The sequence below is a fragment of the Mesocricetus auratus genome, unplaced genomic scaffold (genome assembly GCF_017639785.1).
Source record: "Mesocricetus auratus isolate SY011 unplaced genomic scaffold, BCM_Maur_2.0 Super-Scaffold_100021, whole genome shotgun sequence".
Taxonomy (NCBI): Eukaryota; Metazoa; Chordata; class Mammalia; order Rodentia; family Cricetidae; genus Mesocricetus; species Mesocricetus auratus.
In genome coordinates this window covers 35,745,461-35,770,983 of record NW_024429202.1, presented here as the reverse complement: position 1 = coordinate 35,770,983, position 25,523 = coordinate 35,745,461, and the positions used below count along the sequence as shown (strand labels likewise).

Sequence of the window (25,523 nt, the reverse complement as noted above, 5' to 3'; positions counted from 1 at the left end):
CAGCATCGCCCTCCGCTGTAATAGGAGGGCGCCAGCGCCCGAGGGCTACTGTCGCACCTCCGCGACCTGCGAGCCCCAACCGCAGATCAGAGCTGGCAAACACATCGGTCTGCGCGTGCGCGCTCCGCGCTATCCGCGGCGCCCGCCCTTCCCTTCTTGGTTGACACTGTCTTAGAAAACTCAGGCACCGCACTGCGCCTGCGGGAAAGGAGGAGGAGGAGGAGGAGGGCGGGGTCTGGTTGTGGGCGGAGCCGGAGGCCAGGACGGAGCCGCGCGAGCGCAGTGGCTCAGCGGGCAGGAAGCGGAGCGCGCGGGGGCGGGGCGGGCGCGCGGGGGCGGGGCTCGGGCCGCCGCGCATTGTGCAGCGGCTGGCCGGCGCGGCAGGCCCTGGACCCGTGTGGTTCCCGGGCATGGTGAGCAAGGGGCTGCTGCGCCTGGTCTCTTCAGTCAACCGCAGGAGGATGAAGCTGCTGCTGGGCATCGCGCTGCTCGCCTACGCCGCCTGTGAGTGCGCGCGCGGTGGGCGGAAGCCCATTCATTCCCGCGCGGCGGCGGGGGACGGGTGCTGCGGCCGAGCGGCGGACTATGCAGGGCCGGGAGCCGGGTCCCGGCTTCCACGAGGCTGCACTTGTGCCGTGGAGCCGCTGTTGCTTTGCTTGCAGCGCATCTCCGCGTAGGCCCGCCGTCCGACCTGGTGGCCGGTGGTGGGGCCTTTGCCCCGGACGCGGTGGTCACGCTCCGTGAGCCGTAGACACTGCGGACTCGACCGACCTCGTTGCCCCCGGCAGCTCATACTGGCCACGGTGTTCAAGGCGTCCGGGGAGCCCGCTCGGTCCCGGCTAGCGATTCTGGAAAGTGCCGCTCGGGAACACCCTGGGAGACGGTGCTGGCTAAGTAGGATAAAAATACTGTTACCATTGGCAGGGTCCCCGCTCTGACTGTTTGCTGTGCAGGAAAATTACTCAGCATTTAACTCTAGGGGGGGGGAGCCGAGTGTTGCCATACCCCGAGGAGGATGCGGTGTTGCCATGCTCCGGTGTTCAGGCCCTCCGCCCCCTCCTCCCTCCCCCCGCCCCTCATTCCGTGCCAGGTACTCCTGGTGGGACTAGGGCCAAGCAAGCCCGGGAAGGAGGCACAGCATAGAGGACTGGGCAGGGCGGGTGTCATTTGGGTCCTCACAGCCTGTGAAGGCAGGTGAGGGACCCTCGGCTTATCAGAGGAGGCAAAGTCCTATTTTATTTTATTTTGTTGTTTTTGAGCTATACAGTGGGGGATATAATAGCTGCTATTAATACTTTACCAAGTACTAAAATTGGGCTAAGACTAGCTCTCAGTGTGAGCTGCTTCTAAACCCTGGCCACCTTGGCAGACATACTCAAATGAAACCTGGTAAGTGATGGAGTTTCCAGGCTCTGATTCCCAGGTGAGTAGGTACTTAAGAAAGTGATGGGTTGAAGGTGCTAGTTGGATGCAGTCTGCCTGCTCAGCTGATCCAGGAGGAGGAGCCAGGACGCTCTGGAAAGGCTTCTGGTTGCTAGGAGAAGTTTTAAGTCTGGATTGCTTGGTAGACCTGATTGGTTTCTGGAGGGAAGGGAGAACTAGCCTCAAGTGTGATCTGTATTGAAAAGAACTCACATCCAAGAAAAAGATCCCTTCCTGCTGATTAATTATTATTATGGTAATAGTAATGCCTACGTTAGCTGAGTGCTTAACTGTATGTGCAGGTGTGATTCTTATCCTGCCACCGCCGCCACAGTTGATTATTTCACATACCTTAAGATGTGGGTAATATGATGATTACTACTAATTTATGGGGGAGAAAGTTTAGAGCAGGAGAAATCAGCCTGAGTTAATGTTCATTCCAGCCCCCCAAAGGCTTAGATCTGGAGCTTAGAACTCAGGTCCTTGGACACAATTTCAGTGTTGATTTACTTACGGAGGGCTTCTATGGTGAGGCGTTGGCGTTTAGAATTAAGTAGGGGATTTCTGGAGCATGAGTTTTTGCCAGCCGTTCAGCCCCGCCAGCACGTTTCGCTCGGTCTTGAACGTTGTCAGTTGTTGAACGTGGCGGCAGCAAAGGCACAGCGTGAGTGCAGGCTTTTGCTTTGGTGCTACCCAACCTGGACCCAGTCATTCAGCACAGGCTTCCCACGCTTTAGTGCATCAGAGTCACCCGGTGCGGTTTTTAAAAACTGTTTTATATTCATTCGGCAGCTCTGGGATGTGGCCTGAAGGTTTTCCACTTCTAATAGCTTCTCCTAAGATGCTGTTGTTGTGGTGTAGAGAATTTTTGTTTTGTTTTGGTTTGGTTTAGTTTCACCCCATGGTCCAGGGTAGCCTCAGATTCTTGGTAACCCAGATGTCCTTCTGAGGGAGATCCTGCTTTGAAAGCCATTTGCCAGGAAGAGAAGGGCATGGATCCAGTACTCCTGCAAATAAGGTTAAGTCCGCAAACTGACGTGACAGGAGGGAATGCTCAAAGTGTAGGGCAGGGACTCCCAAGTGAGAGCCCTCACGGATACTGGTTTCCCTGACAAACCAGGGGGTGAGCTCAGAATGAAGGATATGTAGGAGCTAGCAGGAGGAAATGCTTCCCAGAGAAAGCAGTGCTTGCAGAGGTGCTGGGGCGATGAGGAGCGAACAGTAAGTCTAGTAACTCAAGGAAGAGTAGTGTTCTGGGAATGTGGAATCCCAGCACAACAAAAGCTACCTAGACCTGCAAGCTCTAGCTAGCTCGCCATCGAAGTCTTGGTCCAGCTCAGCAAGTGGGTGCTGAGTGTAGCTCTGAGGATTTAAAGACTAGGTTGGAGACCGTATTAATGATGAGTAGTAATGATAAGTCTGAGTTGCTTTACCAGGAAGATGTTACAGGGCTTCCTATGGGTTCCATCAGAGGATGCTGAAAACATAGTCTGTGGCAGCACCTGTGATTTCTTTTCGAATAGAATATCTTTTATTTGTTCTGTGGCAATTTCACACATGTAAACAATGTATCCTGATCCTGTACACCCCCCTCTCTCCTAGATATCCCCAACCCTGTTACATTTTGTTGTTGTCTTTAGTAATGCTCTAAGTCAAGGTAGTGCTGACTGGTTGGAATGTTGACCCATCCTGTTGACTTGGTCTTGCATAGGTAACCATAGCTGAATGAGCTCATGGGTATAGTGGTTATGTCGTATCCGAAAGACAGCACTCCTTCCTATCCATCAGCCCTTTGGTTTGTTCTTCCTCCTGTTTTCTAAGGTGCTCCCTGAGTGTTGGGGAGGAGTGATGTAGATATTTAGAACTGAGCACTCGACAGACACTCATGTCAGCAGGTTGGCCAGATCTCTTCATTAACACCGAGAGAAGCTTCTCTGGCCAAGGTTAAGGGCAACCCTGACCTGTGGGTCTGAACATAAGTACTTACAAGCAGTTTGACAACATGTCCTTTTAGCAGAACACATTGCAGCATTGGGTTCAGCCCTGGAGCCTGCAACCTTCTGAGCTGTGGTCTTTTAGCCAGCTTTATAGCAGTAGGCCTGGATTCATTCTTGTGGGTCAGGTTTCAGACCAATCCAAAGCAGTCAGTTGCCCTCTATAACTTTTGTGACATCATTGCAACTCTGGGCGCATCTTGCCTGGAAGGTGGGTATTACATATATAGCATGAGGGTTACCTGTGAGAACACATCAATGACTTTTCACCCCCCCAGTGGCCTGTGTAACACCTTTTGCCACAATGAAAGCTGGCCCGCAGAGGGGACTTTTTCATATTGATTCCAACTTGATTTCTCTGTGTCCCGCAGCCAAGTGTGTTGTCCTCAGCAGGGAAGATTTATTGACTAGTCCTGGTATGCCTTTGGTTCCTAATCTCTGTTTCTCCTTTTTAATAACCCTGCCCCCCATTACAATAGAACACCCCTGTTACCTCTGTGTGACAGTACACAAACACACACAATTACAGCACTATCACCTTCAGTCTGCTTTCTAGAGATGTTCTTTGTGTTCTGCCAGCAGAGCTCAAGTTCTCTGAGCCCTGGTCTTTCTCCTAGCCTTTGCGCCTGCTGTGGCCAACCTGCTGTCCTCGCCCTCATGTACCTTCCGTACCAGGGCAGTGAGTATGTGTCACCCTAGACTGAGTCAGTGTTGCACTTGAGTTCTTCTTCATGCATGCAGATAGATGTTTTTTATCTGCACAGCGTTCCCTAGCCCAGGCGGTACTTCAGGCAGTGCGCATTGAGAGAGCCCAAGGGAACGAGCTGAAATTCACTACAACCTTCCATGTACCTGGCAGAGGTTCAGAATGCTTGCCAGTGGTGCCTTCGGTGTTCACCCTGGATAGAAGCGGAGAAGATCTGATGAGTCTCTACAAGGTCTCAGGTCAGACAACCTCTGCAAGGTGTGACCCAGCAGCCTCCTCTGTCACCATTCCCCCAGCACTTATCACCAGGCACCCTGCTTTGGGCTCCAGCAGCCTCCTCTGTCACCATTCCCCCAGCACTCATCACCAGGCTCCCCGCTTTGGGCTCCTGATTTTGGTGGTTTGGGTCTTCCTGGACTTCTGAATCCTGTGCGTCTTCATTTTTCCAGATGGAACTGTAACTCGTGCCTTCATTCTTTAGAAAGTGGTCTGGCGTTGGCTGTCTTCCCCCTCCACCGTGCTGTTGCTGAGCCCACCCCCATGCCCACACAGTATATTTGAGATCATTTGTTGTTTACATGCATGACTAAATGCATGCCCTGTGTTTTTGTTGTTGGCTGTCTCCCCTCTCCCCTTTTAAATGTGTTTTCTCTCTCTGTATTGTGACTGATCCAATGTGATTTTTTTTTTATTTCTTTTTTTGCCAGTTGTCTTTGTCCAGGCTGCTTGTAAGTATTAGGGCATTCTCGTGTTGGTACCTTCCAGAGATGTGGCTGGGGATAGGCTGCCAGCCTCAATGGTCCCGTCTGCCTGGCTCTGCCTACACTTGGGAACTTTGACACTTTATCCACAGGGACTTTTCTGTGTTCGTATTTAGGGGCTAAATGAAGGTGGAATTCCAGAAAAGCATCTTTTCAGAGTTTGGAAGCATTGTCTGTTCCTTCCCAACTTTTAGTATTGTTTGAGAAGCGTGGAGCCAGTTTTGATGTTCCCGGAAGATGTCAGGCTTTGCCCTGTACCCTGGTAGTCACTGTTTCTAGTCTACTGTCTCTTCTCTGGTAGCACTTTCTCTCTTCTTGGTGGCCTTGAACAATGGTCACGTTCACGGCCTGCCCAGGACAGAACAAGAATGCTGACCCTCACCTTTGGGCTTGTGTTCTGGTGTGAAAGCAAGCTAAGTTGTTGCTGTGGTTTTCTCTTCCTCTGTCATGGCAATTAGCTGTGGCTTAAACGATGGAGCAATTCAGTTCCTCTCCATCTTGATTTTGAGCTCTCACTGAACCTGGAGTTCACTGATATGGCTAGACTGACTGGTCAGCAAGCCCTCGGTCAGATCCTCCTGTCTCTGCCTCCCTAGTGTTGGGATTCTATAGACCTGCACTGCTGTCTGCATAAGCTCTTGTACATTGCTGCTGGGGATTCAGACTCAGGTCCTCGTGCCTGTGTGACACGCACTTGACCCTTTGAGCCGTCTCCTCGGTCTGTTTTTGCTTTTTAAATGTAGAACTCAGTAAAGGTGGATGTGCTGCATGTCATTTGGTTGCCATGTCTCATAAACTTCTTGAATGAATAGCCTTATTCACACCCTTGTGTGTACACACACAGGTTTCTCATGATACTTACCTTTTTAGACATTTAAAGCGCATGTCAGTCACCTTACAGAACACTCCTATTTTGGGTTTATCTGATAGCTTCATTGTTATTAAACTTGGGTGTACATTCTATTACAGACTTGGGATATAGTACAGTCTAGCACCAAAACCAGTTTTCATAATTAATGCTTGCTAACTGATATCATCACACCACAAGACAAGTAATGTTGAGTTGCTTCTTCTGTTGGTGATGTCAAACCTGATGGACTGGAAGGGCTGTCGTGTTGTTTCACTTACCAGTGCATGTCCTTCAGTCTGTCACTGTGCATAGCCCGGAAATGCAGCTCTTGTTTTTGCTGATACTTCCAATATAAATTTCAGGGTGGCTGGCCTCTTCCCTCCCTTTCTCCCCTCCCCCATTTCCTTTTGCCCACAGTGAAAATCTTGTTGCCAGCATCAATGTGTTTACTCATTTGTTCTGTCTGCAGGTGAAATACTAATACTGTTTCAGATGATAAATTTTCAGTTTTATAGTGTTGCTAAAAGTCGTTTAAATTCAGTAGAAACCAGACCTCAGATTTTTGAATTTGGGTCTTTTTTCCAGGCTAATAGTATGCACTACAATCCTTGAGTGTCCTTGGGCAGTAGCAAAGAAACGCAGAGTCCTGTAGCACCCACAATCTGGATCCCGAGGGGAAGTTGCTCACGGCAGATAAGGTGCTGGGCTGCTCGGCCAGCCTGCGCAGGCGTTTTTCAGTTTGTGACGGGTATTTACAATGTGTAAGCCGTGTACATGGCACAGAGCAAGACTCTCCAAATTGTCTCTTTCTGTTGCTTCACTATGTGGTTCCCTTCATTAGCCTGGTTATCCATCTTCTGTTGGGTTCTGCAAATGTAGGCATACTTCTGTGTATGCATACGTATCACCTGGTTGAGATGCGTGAGAATTTGTGGAGGCCACCCCTTTTTATTGATGTGTATAGCCTCTGAACAGTGCTTTATTTTTCAGGACCAGTATACTATAGGGAAGGGGTGTGGTTTTCAAATACTCCTGCAGCGGACACACTTCTGTGCAAGCTTCCCCCAGTTTCAAGAGAAGTGCCCCCCCAAAGAATGTATTTGCAAATATTTATTTTTTTACACACGTGTGAAAAGGGAAGTAGGGGTTCCCTTTTGTTGGTTTTTAGATTCATCCACAGAAGTACTTACAAGCAGACTGGCAAGTAATCTGGAGAGAGGAAACCAAGAGGGTGGGCGAGCTGTCAATCCCCGTGGCTGCTAGAAGAAGGACTAGAGAGGAGGAAGTCGGGAGGGCAGGCAGGCTCAGCAGCAGAGAGCTCCGGAGAGGAGGAGAGTTACAGTTTAGGAGTTAGACTACAGAAAGCAGGGAAGCAGCCTAGAGAGTGTGGGGGCAGGGCCAGGCTTCTAGAGACTGCCCAGAGCGTCCGGGTTGGCAAGCTTAGGGTTTTGGACATTATCCAAAAAAGCAGAGAGGGGAAAAACAAGTTACCCTTGAGGTAGAACTCCAACAAGCTGGCTAAGCTTAGAGGGCTAGCATTAAGGCTGAGGTGAGCACCTCCATGGAGGGAAGCGCTCCGGGACGTATGTGTACATATATGTCACTAAAGGGTTAATTATTGTTGTCAACTTGCATGAAAGAAGGGTGGTCCTCTGGCCAGGTAATTGACAGGCCACTTTAAATTAATTTGAGAAGGCAAGCAATGGTGTCTTTGTAATGTATAATTTGGGGGGCAGTTTGGAAGGCCTGTCTCTACCTAGACCCAGAGATGGGGCTCAGGCCTTCTCCTTTTGCCCTACTGTTGGCCTCCAGGATGCTCTGCCAAGGCTGGTCTAGCCACCTATGGCGGTTTGAATGAGAGTGGCTCCCATAGGTTCGTATATTTGAGTGTTTGATCTCTAGATGGCGGAACTGTTTGAGAACGGATTAGGAGTTATGTGGCCCTGTTAGAGGAGGTGTTTCACTGAGGGTGGACTTTGAGGCCCAAGCCCAAGCCATTCCCAGTCTCTTCCTCTCTCTGCTTCCAACTTGGGGATCAGGTGTAAGCTCTTAGCAGCTACTGCTCATCACAATGTCTGCCTGTCCACTGCCGTGTTCCGAGCTGTGATGATCATGGATTCACCATTTGAAACTGTAAGCTTCCAACTAAATTATTGCTTTAGTAAGTTGCCCTGGTCACAGTATCTCTTCATAGCAGTAGATCCGTAGCTAAGTCACCACCTAACGCTGTCCCTACAGTTTTAATCTGTCCTTCTCTACTTCTCTTTTTGAGTGGCTTAGCATCTTTCAGATGTTTGAAAGCTGTTGCTATGCCTTTTACTACTGAGGTTTTAGTATACTTTCCTCTCATTTGTTGAGTCTGTATTGGGGTGTTAGCTGCCCTTTACATTGGAAATGACAGTGTCACACAATACAAGGATACATTTGTTTTTTGCTCTGGGTTCTTGGCACAGTTGTCCTAAACCCTTGGAATTTACAAAGTGATGGGGATGTCTTCTGCCCCTTCCTAAATTACTCAAGCTTATGCCAGTGAGTTGGCTTAGCCTGTGTTACAAGTACCCCAAAGCAGGCTGGTCACAAGGAAGACTGCCATTGAACTGGAAGTGTCAACCCCACTCACTGGACCTGGAGATTGCTGGCCACAGACCTTGGTACAGTGAGATTTGAGTTTCTTCCTTGGGTTGGTGATGCTGCTGGAATGGCTTTGGAAGGGAATTGAAGAGGGCATGGCTGCTACCCCAAATCCACCTTGGCGTGTACTGCTGCTTCATTTGACTGTTTCCGGTTCTGTCCTTTCTAAACAAACAGGCAAGTTATAAGACAGATGATGCATTAGTAATTATAAGCAGAGTGTCCTCGAGTTCTGTCGCTCCTATAGCACTGCGAGAGAGGGTCTCAGGAACTCCTGCCATGCAGTTGGTCAGGTGACAGATGGTGTGTCAGGTGGGAACAGCTCCATGGCAGAAAGCCCTTTTCCTCAGAGGTCTTGGTGGCAGAGTGAATGCATTTGTTGGAAACTCAGATTGGCATTTAGAAAATTGGTGAGTGGGTTGCTGGTGTGGATCTGAGTATCTCCATTGTTAACAGTTTCCTGTTTCTCGTGTCATTCTTTAGAACTTGGTCAAGATAGAGTGCCTTGAGAAACAGGCCATTAGAACCTGAAGGAACAGGGCATTGTCAGTGCAAGGTCAGCTTTCAGCTGGTAGAAAGTATTTGGGTATTGGAGTTGCAGGTGAAGGGGAATTATGAGCCAGAGCAGCAGGAGGCAGGGCACAGGTCTGAGGTCTGAAGCCAGCAGAGGCAGAACATGGAAGGTCAGTGGGTTTGGAGCAGAAGCTCACATTGGCCTCTCTGCCCTGATAGTTGCCTCTGTGCCTCTCATAGATGCTGCATGTTGGTGGTAGACCTGGCAGAAGCCTGGAATTCAAATGTTGAGAAAGTGGAGCCCTGGAAAGTGATTGGGCCTTGGTGTTGGAGGTCTCATGAATATTAATGGCCCAGAGGGCTGGTTTGTAAGTCCTCCATGTAACCACTTGTTAAGAACGTGTCATCCACAAACCAGTGAGCTCTCATAAGACAAACGCCTGTTTGTTCTCACAGTTGTTAGTCTCGGGACTGGGTGAAGCACAGTTAGGTTTTTGTTAGTCGTGGAGTTGGGAACTTGGTCACAGCTGCCTGAGCTGACTCACACAAATCCAGGAATGTTTGCTGCGAAGTCGCATGGCTCCCGCGGATAAGTGTCTAGTTGCCGAGACTCGTCACCAGGTGTGTGCACCGGACCCACATTCGTGCCACCTTTGCCTTTTAAAAATGTCCTTTACATTCTGCAAATGCGACAGTTTTAAGAACACTGGAGAGAACAGAGGAGCGTCAGGAAAGGAGCAGTCACTTAGGGCTGTCTCTCTTTTTACAAAGAGTGGTTTCATCTGTCCTTCTTCAGGAAAGTATAACTTGGGACAAGCCTTGCTATTTCCCCTAGAAAATGAAGCATCTATGCTCTATGTTTTTCAGGGATATATACACTCAAAACTTACTGTGCAGAAAGGCCAGTGTGTGTAAAGAACATGGAACAAACTGCCGGGGTGGGTGTTTGACATGAAGGGACTCTAAGGTCAGAAGGGCAGTGGAGGCTCTACTCAGAGTGGCTTTCAGATTTATTGATCAGTTGTTGTTGCTTTTTTTTTTCTTCTTCCTTCCTGGTTTAGCTATTTTGAGTTTCTTTAACCAAAATAAATAAGTAAAGTAGAGCAACAACAGAAAGCATTTGGCCTTCTCCAAACAGCCTTCTTCTCAGAGGGAGTCTGGCTTGCCAGTGAAGAAAAACTGTGTTGTCAGGGTGCTGAGATCTTACGGTGCTATTCTTAGCATCTCTGGGCATTTTTATAGCATTTCAGAAGCTGCAAACAGAACACGCCAACTCTCGTTGACATAAATACTGTAGGTGCCTGGGTTTCACTTATGTTTTTGTTTTAAACAATCTAGCAGGCAGCTGGGTTACATCAGCAGCAGCAGCAGATCAGAGATGTGGGGAGGGGGTGGGCGACTCAGCTCTAGCCAGGAGAAAGGACACATACCTGGGATGCCCGTGGGAATTAGTGGTAGGCCTGGCCATGAACTCTGAGGGGTCCTCTAAAGGGGACTCTGCCACATTAGGATCTGTTTCCTTTTAGTTTCCTTTGTGATTGTGTAGTTATGTACCCGCTCCCTTCACTCCAGTGCTCCTTAATTACTTAAAAGGACTCTCCTGGGTTCTAAATGTGGTGCAGGAAATCCCACCCCCACTACACACACACACACACACACACACACACACACATGCACGCACGCACGCACGCACGCACGCACAGGCATCCCATGCCCTCTTCAGGCCCCCACTGGCTTGTGTTGTCTGCCTCTATCCCCACCCACTAGTACAACTGTAACAGTGGGTACTGGAGCAGGAGTGGTGGCCCGCTCGGTCACCTGGCTGTCCTACAGTGGGGAGTTGAACTGTGCTCTGTTTTATAGATGGGGACGCTGATTTATGGATCTAAGCATGAATCTTTGAGGTTGTGCTCAAGCCCTGTCGGTGGTGAGATGTAGATGCAGGTGGAAAACAGTGTTTGCAGCAGCACACTGGTGTCTGTCTGTTTTCTACATCAGCAACCTGACAGCCAGGCTGGCGTGGCTTGCTCTGTGCTGGGCCCTCAAGTACTGCCTTCCTCTTCTGCCTCTTCAGTCTGCACTCTTGAATGATGAGGCCTGATGGCACTTGAGTTTGTGGGTACCAGATGCTTTAACAGCTTTTCCCACAGGCCTTGTCTGATGCTAGGGTGCTGGGGATAATTTTCTTCCTTTCTTGCTCTCTTCTTAACAGTTCCATTTTCATAAGAAAATCTAAAGAGGCAATACTCCTTTAGTAGCATCAGGGGAGGTATATTTCATTCTTTGAGAGGAGATATTGCCTCATGTTCTTAGGGTCATTCTACATCTGTTTAACAAGCAAAAGCCAGAGAAACCGTATGGTTGTATTTCCTGAAAAACCATCCAGGTCTCTGTTGGTATCTGAGGTGCCTTGGTGAATATAAAGGAGAGTTTATGCTCCTTAAATGTTTGTCTCTTGATAGTTGCAAAGTCAACTGTTCCTTGTTTGTTTTAGAATGAGTCTTACCCTGTAGCCCAGATACTTGCTGTACAGCCTGGCTGGCCACAAACTCATGGTCCCCTTGCCTCAGCCTCCTAAGTGCTGTGATTTTATGTAAGGTCTACCATGACTGACTCGTCAAAGAAGTTTCGCTGTTTGGAGATGAAAAGTTGTTTGGTGTATTTCTTTCTGTTTCTTCCTACTGTCTTCACCAAATTCCATGTTGTTTTCCAAACTTGTAAAGCCTGGGATATGCATGTGTTAAGAGTAGATTCCAAAGACCAGAACTTTGAGTGTGACACAGGACCCATGCATGTTCTGCTGCAGATGGCAGGAACGGTGTGGCTCTGTGGCAGAGACCTGCAGACAGAATGAAGCTCAGTGTCGGCTCTAGGAATTAGTCACATCACTGTTATGAATGCCTATTTCCAGCAAGCTTTTCTCTGTCACCTCTTACTGCCGCGTGCCAGGCTCCTAGGGTTAAGGGCAATTTGCAGCTGGATAGAAAGGTTCTGGGCTTGTGGAACTTCTACATGGCCTTCTGAGATTTAGTTTTAGTTCACAACGATAATGTTCAAATAACCCAGGAAACTTGGAGAGGCTCTTCCCTTCTAGCTAACCCAGGTGCCCTCCCCACAGGTGTCTGTCTGTGCCATCCGAATAGCTTTCTTTACATCCTGTGTCTCTAAACAACACTTAGACCCTTTTCAGTGCTGGTGGCTTTAGACCATCAGTTTTTCTCTGATTTGCCCTTTTTATATACGGAGGAAAGCTGTCTCTGCAGAGCATCCCATTCATCTGGTGGTTGCCCAGAACTCAGGTACATATACATCCTACTGTTGTTGTAATTTTTTAAAAAGTTGTGCGAGAGAGAAGGATGCCATGGGACAGAGTTCAAGTGTTTTGTTTTGTTTTTTTTTAATTAGGGAAAGGAATCATAAAAAAGGGGAAGACCGGCCTCCAGGGCAGGAACAGCAGGAAAGAAGAAAGACAGGAAGAGGGAGAGAAAGAAAGAGGAGGATGGGAGGTGGGCAGGGCCCTTTTAAAGGGGAATATCTTGAATATGCACAGGTGGTGCTCTTAGTGGCTGCAACTGAGGGCGTACCCTGTGAGAACCCCAAGGACAGGCCAGTACAGATGCCTGAACACTAAAAACTGTGTCCTCATTTGCATGAGGAGCTTCAGCATGAGAGTTCTGCTCCTGCAAACTGGTTCTTACAGGGTCCAGGACTAGTGATAGAACCATAGCTTAAAGACTGTCTCAGGGTTTTAAGGTCAGCTGTAAAGTTCTCCTTGCCATCTGTACTAGTTAGTGTTCCCTAGAGGAACAGCCTGTAGAATACACACACACACACACACACACACACACACACACACACACACACACACACACACACCATAGAATATACACACACACAGATACGTACATGAACATCCTATAGAATACACACACACACACACATTTATTAGAATATATTAGTTTAAACAATACTCTAGAAATAGTAACAACTGTTGCATTATACCAGAGAAGACCAAGAATCTGGTGTTTGCTTAGTTTGCAAGGCTGGTGCCTCAGCAGTACCTGTCTTGATGCCAAAGACCTGGAGGATTCCTGGAGAACCACTGGTCCTCAGCCCACATTGGAAGACAGGAAGTGTTGGTTCTATTATCTGAGAAAGAATCAATAGCAGCAACAAAGTAAATTAATTTGGTAGCAAGAGGCAAGGCCAACTGATCAGTAGACAAGTGATTTTCTTTTTTCCATGGCTTCTTTACCTAGGCTGCTACCTGAAGGTGCTGTCTGCGTTTGGGGTGAGCCTTCCCCACATCAGTCAAGGGCAGTCAAGACAGTTCCTCAATTGACACTGCTCAGGTGATTCAAACTTGTGAGAAGTTGACATTTAAAAGCAGTCACCACACCAAGTTCGAGTCATTCCTGGCTAATGTAATCTACATGGTGTACGTGCAGGTAGTTAGGACAGGGACCTGTCCTTCCTGTGCAGGTGAGGGCTCTGCAGTGGAACAGAGGAAGGACCCAAAAGGAGCATCAGAGGGGACAGTTAGGATCTGAGAAGCTAGAGGCAGGGGATTGATGGCACTTTGTGAAGAGAGTATTCGCGGTTGTGTGATGCCCTGGAGATAAGTCCAGGGAAGTGGTGGCAGAGCCTTATTACAGAGAGTTCTTCCAGCAGCCTGCTCAGGAATATGGGGCAGGGACAATCTGGTTTTCACCAGTGTGGTAAGATGTCCCCCATAGCCTGGGACATTTGAATATTTGATCTCCAGTTGGAAATTCTGTTTGGGGAATTTAGGTGGTGTAACCTTGTTAGAAGAAGTGTGTCACTGGAAAGTCTTGTGTCACTGGAGTTGCTTTCTCTACTCGGTCATATAGTAAAGGATGTGGGTATGCTCTCAGCATAACATGAAAACAGGCTTACCTCTTCCCTATCATGATGGAACTCTTACCCTTCTGGAACTGTAATCCCAAATAGACCCTTGTTCTGCAAGTTGCCTCGGTCATGATGCTGGACTGCAGTGATCATGCATGACTTTGCTGGGCTGAGTGTGGAGGTAGGCTTTTACCAACCAACTGCCCTAGAATCCTGCACAGTAGCACTTGGGGATGGCGCAGAGCGATTTGCCTCAGCATCTTCCTGCTTTCCATCAGAGAGACCCATTTGTGTTGAGACACAGAAGGTACTCTGGGTTAGAGAGGCTGCTTGCTACAGTGGTAGTTAAATTACAGCACAAATTTTGGAGGGACATTCAAACCATAGCTGTAGAGTAGTAGGACTTTATGATGTAAGCCTAAGGGTTTTGTAACTGGTGTTCAGGATCTACCAGCAGGGGCTGCTTCTGTTTGAGGACTGAGACTGTTGCCTGGACATCTGGGAGGTAAAGGAGGTGACGAACCCAGCCCTGTTCCAATTCAGGCTGCTTTACCACTTAACTACCATTACAGTGTATCATGGCCTTTGTGGGTTGGAAATTCACAAGGGGGGGGGGGCGAGTCTTTGATGTTTTCTAATGCCTGGTACTTTGGTTAGATTTAAATTGGACAGCCACTGGGAAGACTCACCAGCGTGTGGCTTCTTGGCTAGCTCAGGAGCAACATCCTCAGCACTGGCTGTCAGTGTGTCTACAATAGTCCCCATCCAGCCTTCTTCCACGGTGACTAAGGGCCACCAGGCTGACTGTCCCAGCAGTCACTTCTGATTTCCTTGTGGTCAAAGCAGCACAAAGCCCATGGAGTTCAGAGAGGGACACAGAGCCACCCTCCCTTGGAACAAGTATTACAAATGCAGTCTTGGAGCTCCTGTGGTGGTGTGAATGAGAATGGCCACCATAGGCTCATATGTTTGAACGCTTGGTCGCCTGTTGGTGGAACTGTTTGGGGAGGATGAGGAGATGTGGCCTTATTGGAACAGAATTGTCCCTGAGGTTTCAAAAGCCCATGCCAGGCCATCTTGCTCACTCTCTCTGCTTGTGGGTCAGGATGTAACTCATCTACTGCTCCAGTGCCATGCTTGGTGCCATGTTCCCCACCATGATGATAATGGACTAAACTGCTGAGACTAACCCCCAGTTAAATGGTTTCTTTGATAAGAGTTGTCTTGGTCATGATGTCCATTCACAGCAATAGAGCGGTGACTCAGACAGTTGCCTTGTTCTTGGTGCTTTGTCACAGTGACTAAGACAGTCCCTTCATGACAACACCGTAGAGCTTTGCCAGGAGCACTTAGCTGATAGAGCTATACGTCAGATAAGCATTTCAGTTCACTACACACACTCAGAAGAGCTAGAGGCAAGCACTTGCCTGTCCAGTAGCAGAATGGGTGCAGCAACATCATCCTGGAACTTTCTTTGCCAGTTATACTTGAAAATGTGCTCAGGGTGCCTTCTGTTTGTATAATTTCTAGTTTGAATATTTTCTAAATTAAAGCATTCTGGGCCAAAGCAATGAATGGTGACAATAGCTCCTCATTTTCCTGAACTGCTGAGTGTCCTTCATAGGGAAGTAGGCTTACTGTCTACCAAGGACTTCCTTGAAGTTAATATCACTCTGGAACATTTGCCACATGGCATCAGAGTTTTGGGGGACTAGTTTAGGGGACAGTTGTGGAAATGAGCACAGTGCCATTATTCTCTGAAGAAAGTTTTTAAGCAAAAACAGTCTGGGTGTTGGTAGCTTGTACTAATGATCTCAGCACTCAGAAAAGTTTGAGCTAGGAGGATTGCCACAGGTTCTTATCAGCCTAGGCTACAGAATAAGACCAAGCAGAGTGTGGTGATGCACATCTTTAGTCCCAGTACTTGAGAGGCAGAGGCAGGCAGATCTGTGAGTCTGGGGCCAGCCTGGGCTACTTAGTAAGGCCAGTCAGGTCTACATAATGAGGCTGAATGAAAAAACAGGCAATAGCAGACATTTTAGAACTACTCTACCTAGTTTGTCTCTAATATCTCCCATTTCTTGTTTCCCACTAGTGAGCTTGTTGAGGTCCCATCTCACCCCCTAGTACTTTCCTCATCTCCTTGGAGAGAGCTGCTTTTTCTTCTTTCGTCAGCCGTATTCCCCCTCTCGACAGTGAGACTTCTTGTGAGGGATGCTCTGGATAACGATCCTAAGTCAGTATCTAATGACAACAAGAAGATGCCTGGACCCACTGGATACTAACCTCAGGTCTCCCCCAGTCCACACTGAGCCCAGCCCTGTCAGCAAGGACATTTGTAACCATTGTGTGTGAATTCCTCTTACCCGGAAGGAGAGAAGACAGAGGACTGTGGTCAGACCATTAGCACTGAGCACTCACAGCAAAGGGGTCCATGAAACTGTCCTCTGCTCGGTAAAGTGATGTTGCATAGTCTAGGAGGCTCTGTATCCCTTAGCCAAAGTAACTGGGGCCAGACAGGTTTCTGATTTCCAGGTTTTTTTAAATTTCTTTTTTAAATAATTAATTAAATTTAATTTAATGTGCTTTGGTGTGGGGGTGTCAGATCCCTTGGAACTGGAATTGCAGACAGTTGTGAGTTGCTGTGTATGTGCTGAGAATTGAACCTGGGTCTGGGTCCTCTGAAAGAGCAGCCAGTTCCTTTCCAGCCCCTCCAGAGGTTTTGTTTTGTTTTGTTTTGTTTTGTTTCTTAAAAGAGTATTTGTATGTCTTTGAACCGTCTTCAGAAGGGAACTGACTCTAAACACACAGTTCACTTGTTTCTTATACTTGCAGCCTAAAGATAATTTTATATACTATTTTTAATGGTTTTGAGCATGAAACTGAATTTCAGGGCATGAAATTTCCTGATTGTAGTAGCACCATGGTAAGGCTCAGAGTTTCAGATTTGGGCACATTTCAGATTCCGGACCTTGAATTAGGGATTCTCAACATTTTGATGTGTTTAGTTGTCTTGTGGTAAGATGTCACTGTTGGGTTGGGACTAATTCCATGCAGTTACTAGAGGCATCTGTGCTCAGTCACCTGGTAGATACCCGCTAGAGAGGGAAGAGCTGTTGGAGGAAGAGGTTGTAAGTGCTGAAGGGATGGACTCCCACCACCAGGCCTCCACTTCAGGCTCCAGAGAGCTTCTCTGGGCTCCAGCCATAGCTACAAGCACAGGGAGAGCTTGGATCAAACCCGGGTTCTTTAAGGTGTGCAGTTCTTTGACTTTTATTTTTACGAATGGGTCTTTCTTAAGTAAAGTGTTGGGGACAAAATATTTTTCAAAACATATCACTGAGTTCCAAATGCCAGAGCTGCAAAACTACATAGGAATCTTATTTTCCACTTTTTATAGTCTTGATTTTCCTGAAAATGGTATATGTTTTATTGTCCTTGTGAATTCTTTTTTAGTGAACTTTATAAAGCATATAAAAATTAAAGTTTAGTCAGTTGGAATCCCTGAATATTATCGATTTAAATACTGATTTTTCTTTTCTTCTCCTTTCTCTTACAGCTGTTTGGGGCAACTTTGTTAACATGAGGTAATTCTTTTTAATTGCTTGGGCATTATGGTTGGGTTTTACAGGGTCAGTTTGTAACTCAGTTGGATCATGAGTTAACTGAATATTTTTGATGAAGCTGCTATGCTGTTCACACATCTGGGTGTTTCATTTCTTATGTGGTATTTTCAAGGGATGCAACTTGTTTTAGATGTTATCCCAGTGAAGTTCAGATGGCAATGATGACCACTGTGCTGTCTGCCCCCATCCCTCTCCTCCGTAGATGCACACAGTGTACACTCCCCTTTACTTCTCACATGGGAAGTGCATTGTGGGGGGCTTGAGTGAGAGCATAGGACCTTTTGCACAGCTCTTCCAGAAGGGTGATGTCTTAGAAATCATAGTTGACTTTTTGCCCCTGGGAGCCAGCTACAACTTGAGCCTTCCCTCGGTCCAAACTGCTTGGACCAGAAGTATTCAGATCTTAGAGGGGTTGATTTTCTTTTTCGTGTTTTGGTATATGTATGCATGTATAATGAAACTGTGTGGGATAGGATGCATGTCTCTTCCACATACATAGCCTGAAAGTGACTTTAGAGATGCTTTTGGTGAGCCTGTGTTTTGACTCTGACCTCGCACTTGAGGTCAGGCTGTGGTCGTTTCTTATTGATGCTCACCTTGTTTCAGATTTCAGCGTATTTTGGGTTTTAGATGTTTGGATTTTCAGGTTAAAGATACTTGGTCTCCACTAGATGTGGTTGTCAAAACCTCCTTCCTGTCTGGGTAATGTTAAGGCTTGTGGGACCCTTTAGTTTGAGTGTGCATGTTTGGTCGTTATTCCTGTTTTGTTTTGTTTAGGACAGAATATTACAGTGTAGGACAGGCTACCTTTGACTTTATAGTGTAGCCTAGATTCCCTCAAGCACATGATCTTCCTGCCTCAGCCTCCCGAGTGCTAGGATTATAGCCGTGTACTACCAAGCTGCCTTTCTAAATTTTGTTTCTTAATAGGCAGTAGGGATACTTGTACAAGTAAGAATCCTTGTGTGCCACGTTAAAAAGCAACACTTAAAAAGCACAGCTGAAGAGTAGTAGGCATTCATTTGACAAGCATAACTACCATAGTGCAGTTGTCTGCTTAAAGAGACTTTTGCTCCACTTTGCTATCTCCGGGTATGGGGACACTGAAGAGTAGCACTGCTGTTCCTGATGGGGAAGCTGGCATTGGGATCTTCAAGCTGCACACAAGAAACAAGCTGGCTTCCCCACCCCCAGCAACCTCTTTTTGTGGAATTGATTTTGCTTGCAAGGCTGCTGGGGCTGTGTTGATCTGATCCCCACTGCCAGTGTGTGTCCCCTAACAAAGGCGGCTGTGTGTGGATAGGTGGGGTGCTCAGGTCTCACTTAAAGGTACTCTGTTTTTCCTTGGAATAACTCCATTTTGTGTTAAATCCCTGAGAAAGCCCAGTAGACAAACACAGACTCCTATAGACATGCTACACCCTGTGTCTTAAAAGTTCTTGTTGGGGGTAACATGGCAGTAAGAGTATTTAGCTTAATTGAAACAGTCTGTTGTGGGGTGGGGTGGGGGGGGTTGTGAAGGGCAGGGGACACATGGGACGACACAGCCCATTTGTTCATAGACCTGAGGAGATTCCCTCACACTGTCTTATTTTCCTCTTCTGTGCCCCCTGCTGGGGAGATCTGGAAGTGGTGATCAGTACTTGAGCAAGATGGGCAGAGGGTCTGTAAGTAGGATTTGCTCTGGGGTAATTAGTTCAGAAACAAATCTTGAAGGCAGGAAGTCTTTCAACTGATCTCAGTTCTGCAGCTTTCTGCTCAACAGGTCTATCCAGGAAAATGGTGAACTAAAGATCGAAAGCAAGATCGAAGAGGTTAGTCTCTCTTCCTCCTTGCTCCTGTTCCATTCGTGTATCTGTCAGTCTCTCTGGGGGGGGGGTGCGGGGGCGGGGGAGCGGGGCAGGTGTTTCATAGCAGCTGATGCTCTCATACGACTAAAACAGTCTGTTCCGTAATGGGGCTTTCTGCTTGTCAGCCTGCAGACCGTTTGCCCTATTCAAATCTGTTTCCGCTAGTGTTAAGCTAGGGCAAAAGTAACCGAAGGCCCTGCTTGCTTTAAAACTGATTTGTGTTCTTGTTCCAGATTGTTGAACCATTAAGAGAGAAAATCAGAGATTTGGAAAAAAGGTATGCACACTTTTTTTTTTTATTTTGACTTTAAGAAAATGTCTTAGATGAGTGACAGGCAATATCAGTGTTTAGAATGTTCATCTCAGTTGAGTTCATGATATAAGAAAGTTACGTGGGAACTTAGAGAATATGAACAATTAAGGCATTCGAGAGAGAGATGTTTCCTTTCCCTACAAAGCTGAGTGTTTAAAGTCGGAATGTAGCTGTGATTGTTCAGAGACCGTCTGTCTGGAGCTCACTCTGTCCTTACTGGCCTCGAGCTCACAGTTCTCCTGCCTAGTCCTTCCAATGCTGGAATTATAAACAAACACTACCACACCAAGTCCTGGATGTGGTGTTTTAAATCATTTAAAAATACCTTGTTGTTAAGGACTATATCCTATAAAAGTAATAGAGTTCCACTAAGAAAACAAAAGGGAAATTTTGTTTGTTTGTTTGAGATTTGTTTGAAGTTGATTTTTTTACTGTGGTTTTGCTAAGTCTTAAGAGAGTCTAAATTAAAAAAAAATCCTTCTAAAATCAGGGCTGGGGTGATACTTCAGTGGATAAAGTGCTTACCCTTAGGGACCCCAAAACCCACATGAAAGCCCCATAGATGTGTACCTCCTGAAATGCTGGTGGGACAGTTGGTTCTCCTGCCCCGTTTTTTGTTGTTGTTTCGGATTTTTTAGGCTGTTTTCCCCCATGATTCCCCTCACCCCAACATTCATACCTTCTTGTCTCTACCCCACCCTCTCTCACTTCTTGTTGTTGTTTTTTGGCAATGCACTGAATCAAGTAGTGATGCCTGCTGGGATGTTGTCTGATTTTGTGCAGCTAGTGATGCCTGCTGGGATGTTGTCTGATTTTGTGCAGCTAGTGATGCCTGCTGGGATGTTGTCTGATTTTGTGCAGCTAGTGATGCCTGCTGGGATGTTGTCTGATTTTGTGCAGCTAGTGATGCCTGCTGGGATGTTGTCTGATCTTGTGCAGCTAGTGATGCCTGGTGGGATGTTGTCTGATCTTGTGCAGATAGTGATGCCTGCTGGGATATTGACTGATCTTGTGCAGGTATCCATAGCTGCTGTGAGTTCATGGGTGCAGTGGCATGTCACATCCCCCAAACAATATTCACAGTATAACTTCCCATCCTTTGGCTCTTTGATTCTTTCTACCACTTCTGCAGTCCCGATGAGCCTTGGGGTATGACATGGGTTAACACTTAAGGCTGAGCACTAAATAGTCACTTGTTCTCAGCACTCTGACAACTTATGAGTCTGTGCCTACTATTGACAAAGACGACTCTGACCAAGGTTAAGGTAAGGGCTAATCTAAGGATATATATATATATATATATATATATATCAATATGTCCATAAAATAGTTTGACATTGTGTAGTAACACAATAGTTGTGTGTTCCTCCCTGGGGCCTGGGACCTCCCCAGTGACAGCCTGTTGACCAGGGTTACAATTCCAGGCTTGAACTCCTTGCTGTGGAGTGTGCTTCAATCCCATCCAAAAGCGGTTGGCTATCCTGTGACGTTTATACCACTTTTGCACTAGTGGGTGCATCTTACTGGTGATTGGTACCTTAGCATTTTTGGCTGTACCAGTGGGAAAGCCATTGGTGGCAGTGGCTGGCACAGTACCTTTTGGCTCTGTAAAGGCTAGCCAGCAAGGGGAAGTTACCAGATCACCTGTACTCTGATTTTCTCAGTGTTCAGCAGCCCAAGTGTCTTACATTTTCGGTGTCAATCTTGGCATCTGGTTATGGTGCAGTGGTGACAGCTTGCATTATTTTGGCTGTTATGGGGTCTTCTATATCAATAACACATAGGCACCGAGATTTTAACTAAATAATCCGTGTCTTCTAGGAGCATCATTGACCTCCCATGCAGGGCACCTGCATTGGTTAGAGGCTGCTGTGCTGGAACACCATTACCACAGCAACTTAGAAAAGGAGGGGTGTATTTGGGCTTATGCTTCCAGAGGGATGAGTCCATGATGGCAACAAGGGGTAGGCATGGTGGCAAGGACTGAAGCCAAGAGCTTTACACCTTAAGCAGGAAGCAGAGAGAGGAAATGAACTAGAAATTGCCCGAGTCTCTTAATTTTCAAAGTTTTCCCTAGTGACATGCCGCCTCCTGCAAGGCCATACTTCCTAAGCCTCCACAAACAGCACCAACAACAGGGAAAGAAGAATTCAAATGCCTGAAACATGTGGGACAATTCTTATTCAAACCATCACATTCTGCCCCCTGGCCTCTGGAGTGCAAAATGTGTTTTGTCTAACTTCAAAGGTCCCTGTAGTCTTTTATAGTCACAACACCGTATAGAAGGCCAAAGTCTCCTCTGAGATTCCATGTAGTATCTTAATTGCAATGTCATGTAAGATCAGAAAGTAACTTACATACTCCTAGCATACAATGGCACAGAAGATACATTACCATTTTAAAATGAAGGAATGAGAGCATAGTGAAGAAACTGCGGAGTAAGCAAAACTGAAATCTAGCAGGGCAAACTGCAGATCCTGTAGCTCCATGTCTGATATCTGGGACTTTGATTTTAAAGGGCTTAGGTGGTCCCCCCCTCCAACTTTGATACCTCTCTTGGGCAGATGTCTCATGGCTCTGGCATCTCTGACATCTTGTGATCTTCAACACAACCCAGAATTGTGCTTTTACAGCTTCACACAGTGACTTCTCAAGGCCATTACATAGGGACTCCCCTAACACATGTTGCCTGGCCTTGGAGTCGCTCTGAGACTGCAGTAGGTGATTCTACAGCCCTTCACTCTTACATCCTTTGTGTCTCTAAAGATAGCGCCGTACAGACAGCACTGTCAGGATCAGCTGCCAGCGTGGGATGGGCCCTGACTCCCTGGAGCCACAGCACTTTTGATGGCAGTTACCTTTCAGGAGCAGAAGATACCTTACTCGAAGTTGGAAGCTTAGCTGGGCGGGATCTCACCCTTTCCATTGGTCCAGTTCAGATCAAGCCCTTCCCTTAATGCGTTCATCTCTTTAACAGTTGCAGCCTCTACGCTACCAAGCTTTGACTGTAGTGTTTTAAGCTTGTCGGTGTCTCTTTTCTCTGTAGACTATATAGTTTGTATTCTTTTCTGCCCCGACTGCTCCTTTTTTTAATTGTCAACCCACATAAGAATGATCTTTTTAGGGCTCTCTTGAAATCTCCTTTGCCAAAGAAATAAATTCATCACCTTTTAATTTACCATGGGCTAGTTCTTGGGACAAGGACAGAAAGCTCTCACATTCTTTGCCACACTATCAGAAAAATAGTTTCTAATATTGACCGTCTTTGAAGCCTCTTGACCTAGGCCTCCACAATCTGCATGGCTCTAGGCACTGCTGTCTTCCAAGCGCCTACTTTACTAGCTTTGGGTTGATTTTTGTGTAGGGTGAGTTAAGGATCCAGTTTCATTCTTTTGCTTGTAGATACCCAGCTTCCCTAGGTCTGTTTGTTGAAAGTGCTTTGTTTTCTTTAAGTGTGCATTTTTTTTTTGCATCTTTGTTAAAATCAGGTGGCTGTACTTTTGTGGCCTTGTGTCACGATCCTCAGTTCTTTTCCATTTATGTGTCTGGTTTTATGCCAGTACCATGCTATTTTTATTACTGTGGCTTTGTTCTGTAATGTAACTAGAAATCAGGTATGTTATTACCCCAGTAGTACTTTTTGTTCAGGATTTCTTTGGCTGCCTGGGTCTTTACTTCCATATGGACCCCTTCCCCCAATTCTGTGAAGAATACCATTAGACTTTTGATATTGTGTGGAATCTGTAGATTGCTTTTGGTAGGATAGCTATGTTCACAGTATTAATCCTGACAAGCCATATGCATGGGAGGTCTTTCCGTCTTCTGCTGAATTTTTAAATTTCTTCAGTATTCAAAGTTTTTTCCATCATGGTTTGCCCGTGTCCCTGGTTAGGTTTATTCCAAGATTTTTTTGGCTGTTTATTAAGCTACAGTGTTTTTTTTTCCCCTGGTTTTATTGGTGTAATTGTCAATGATATGTAGAAATGCTACTGAGCTGTTTATTGTTGATTTTTGTATCCTGCCTTTACTTGAGAGTGTTTATCAGTTCTGAGTGTTTTCTGGTGGAGTGTTTAGGGTTTCTCACAGTCATATTATCTGCCAATAGGTATTTTGGCATCTTTCTTTCCTATTTGTTTTCTGTTTCTCTTGTCTCACTGCTCTAGCTAAGAATAAGAGTGGAGAAAGTGGGCGCCTCTGTTCTGAATTGAGTGGAATGCTTTGAGTTTCCCCATTTACTAAGCTAGCTGTATGCTTGTATGTTTTTAACATGTTCAATGTTTATTATGTTGAGATGTGTTTCTTCTATTCTGAGTTTCTTCAGAACTTTTAATATGAAGGAATGTTGGCTATTGTCTAAAGGTTCTTTTTTCCCCCATCTATGACCATGTGATCTCTGTTCTTGAGAACGTTTATTCAATTTGCATCATATATTACACTTTCATTTACACTTGTGTTTTGAACCATCCCTGCATTTCTGGAATAAGTCTGACTTGACCATGGTGAAAGATCTTTTTGATGTGTTCTTGAATTCATGTTGTATCATAAAGGAGTTTTGTCTTGCCTTCCTTCCAGGAATAGAGTGGGCAGACAGTAAGGGGCCAAGACACAGGAGAATTTTATTTTGTAGGTGAGAGTGTCAATTTAAAAGGAAAAGTAGAAACTGGAGCTGTGGATGGTAGCAGGATCTCCCAGCAACCATTACCCCTCTGTGGGTCTGGGTCTGGAGACACCAACCAGGAAGTTACTGAAGAGTGTTGCAGCGCTGCCCTTGCAGGCGCCTCAGCCACTGAGAACAGTGAACTGAGAAACTAGTCTGCAGAGGGTGAGAATGGCAGGGCAGGGAGCTCAGAGGATAGGAACAGGAGGTCTGCTCTGAGACACGACCAGTTCCCCTGCCTGCAGCAGTAGTGGTAGGTCTTGCAGTGGTCTGCCTCTGGTGGCCCTCAAAACCTGGAGTAGTCTTCTCAGATGGGCAGTCTTTAACACTGAAGTCTTCGATTGTATTCCAAAACCCCAGGGCAACTGGCTAAAAGCCATTCTGTGGAAAAGGCTATACTGACCAGAGGCTTATATAGGTTCAAGTGTGTGTATGCAAATGAGGTATAGAATAAGGACCAATTGTAGTAATTTAATGAAAGCAGCTCGAGAAAGACACCACGCAACAGAGTTCAAACAGAGGGGTTTTTAATTAAGGGAAAAGGATTGTAAAAAAAGGGAAAGGGGAGGGTGGAAGACCAGCCTCTGGGGACAGGAGCAGCTGAGAGAGGAAAGAGAGGCAGAGAGGGAGGCAGGGAAGGAGGGAGGGACGGACGGACGGACGGACAGATGGATGGGAGGTGGGCAGGGCCCTTTTAGAAGGGAACATAGTGAATAGGCACAGGTGGTGCTCTAAGGGGCAGCAGCTGAGGGCATTATCTTGTCAGAACACCAAAGGCAGGCCAGTACTGATGCCTAAGTACTAACACCAGTGAGGAGAGAGCTTGTCAGCCTGGGAAAGGAAAACAAAGCAGACCAAGACGAGTTTTCCATCTGGGTCATCCATTGGGGAAGGAAGAGCATCGCCACTGGGTACTTTGAGCCCTGACTCTCAACCTGTGTGGCCAGACCCTCTCCAGCCCCATCACCAGCACTTGAGAGATGAAATGGAATGCCTTCCAACAAGATAGCTAGCTATACCAAGAATCAGTGACCTGTGAGTTCAGTGAGAGACCCTGTCTCAGTAAACAAAGTGGAAAACCATTGGAGACACAGCATCAACTCTGAGCCTCTACACCCACTCACACATGTGCATGCATAACACACACACACATACATACACATACACACACACACACACCCCAAAACAAAATCCTTCTAAAATCACCTTGATTTCTATAAACGATGGCAGTCTAAATAAATTCCATATAAACATTTTTGTTTCTTTCCTCCAATTAAGTACAGTATCTCCATAAAACATTGGAAGAAGAATGTAGGTGTGTTAAAGTTTTC

General features: G+C 46.6%; 1 protein-coding gene across 5 annotated transcripts in view; it reads left to right on the top strand.

Annotated features, from left to right (window-relative positions):
• The first annotated feature begins 340 nt into the window (after nucleotides 1-340).
• Nucleotides 341-25,523, top strand: part of Uxs1 (UDP-glucuronate decarboxylase 1) — a 74,286-nt gene continuing 49,103 nt past the window's right edge. The window contains exons 1-4 of one of the 5 annotated variants that reach the window (XM_040729242.1): nucleotides 341-504; nucleotides 17,306-17,333; nucleotides 19,138-19,186; nucleotides 19,456-19,499. In XM_040729242.1, the coding sequence (XP_040585176.1) occupies nucleotides 411-504; nucleotides 17,306-17,333; nucleotides 19,138-19,186; nucleotides 19,456-19,499 (215 nt within the window). In that variant the 5' untranslated portion in view covers nucleotides 341-410. Of the gene's footprint in view, nucleotides 505-875; nucleotides 895-4,220; nucleotides 4,362-17,305; nucleotides 17,334-19,122; nucleotides 19,187-19,455; nucleotides 19,500-25,523 lie in introns of those variants that run through there. The other 4 variants (XM_040729241.1, XM_040729243.1, XM_040729240.1 and 1 more) reach the window with 4 other exon arrangements.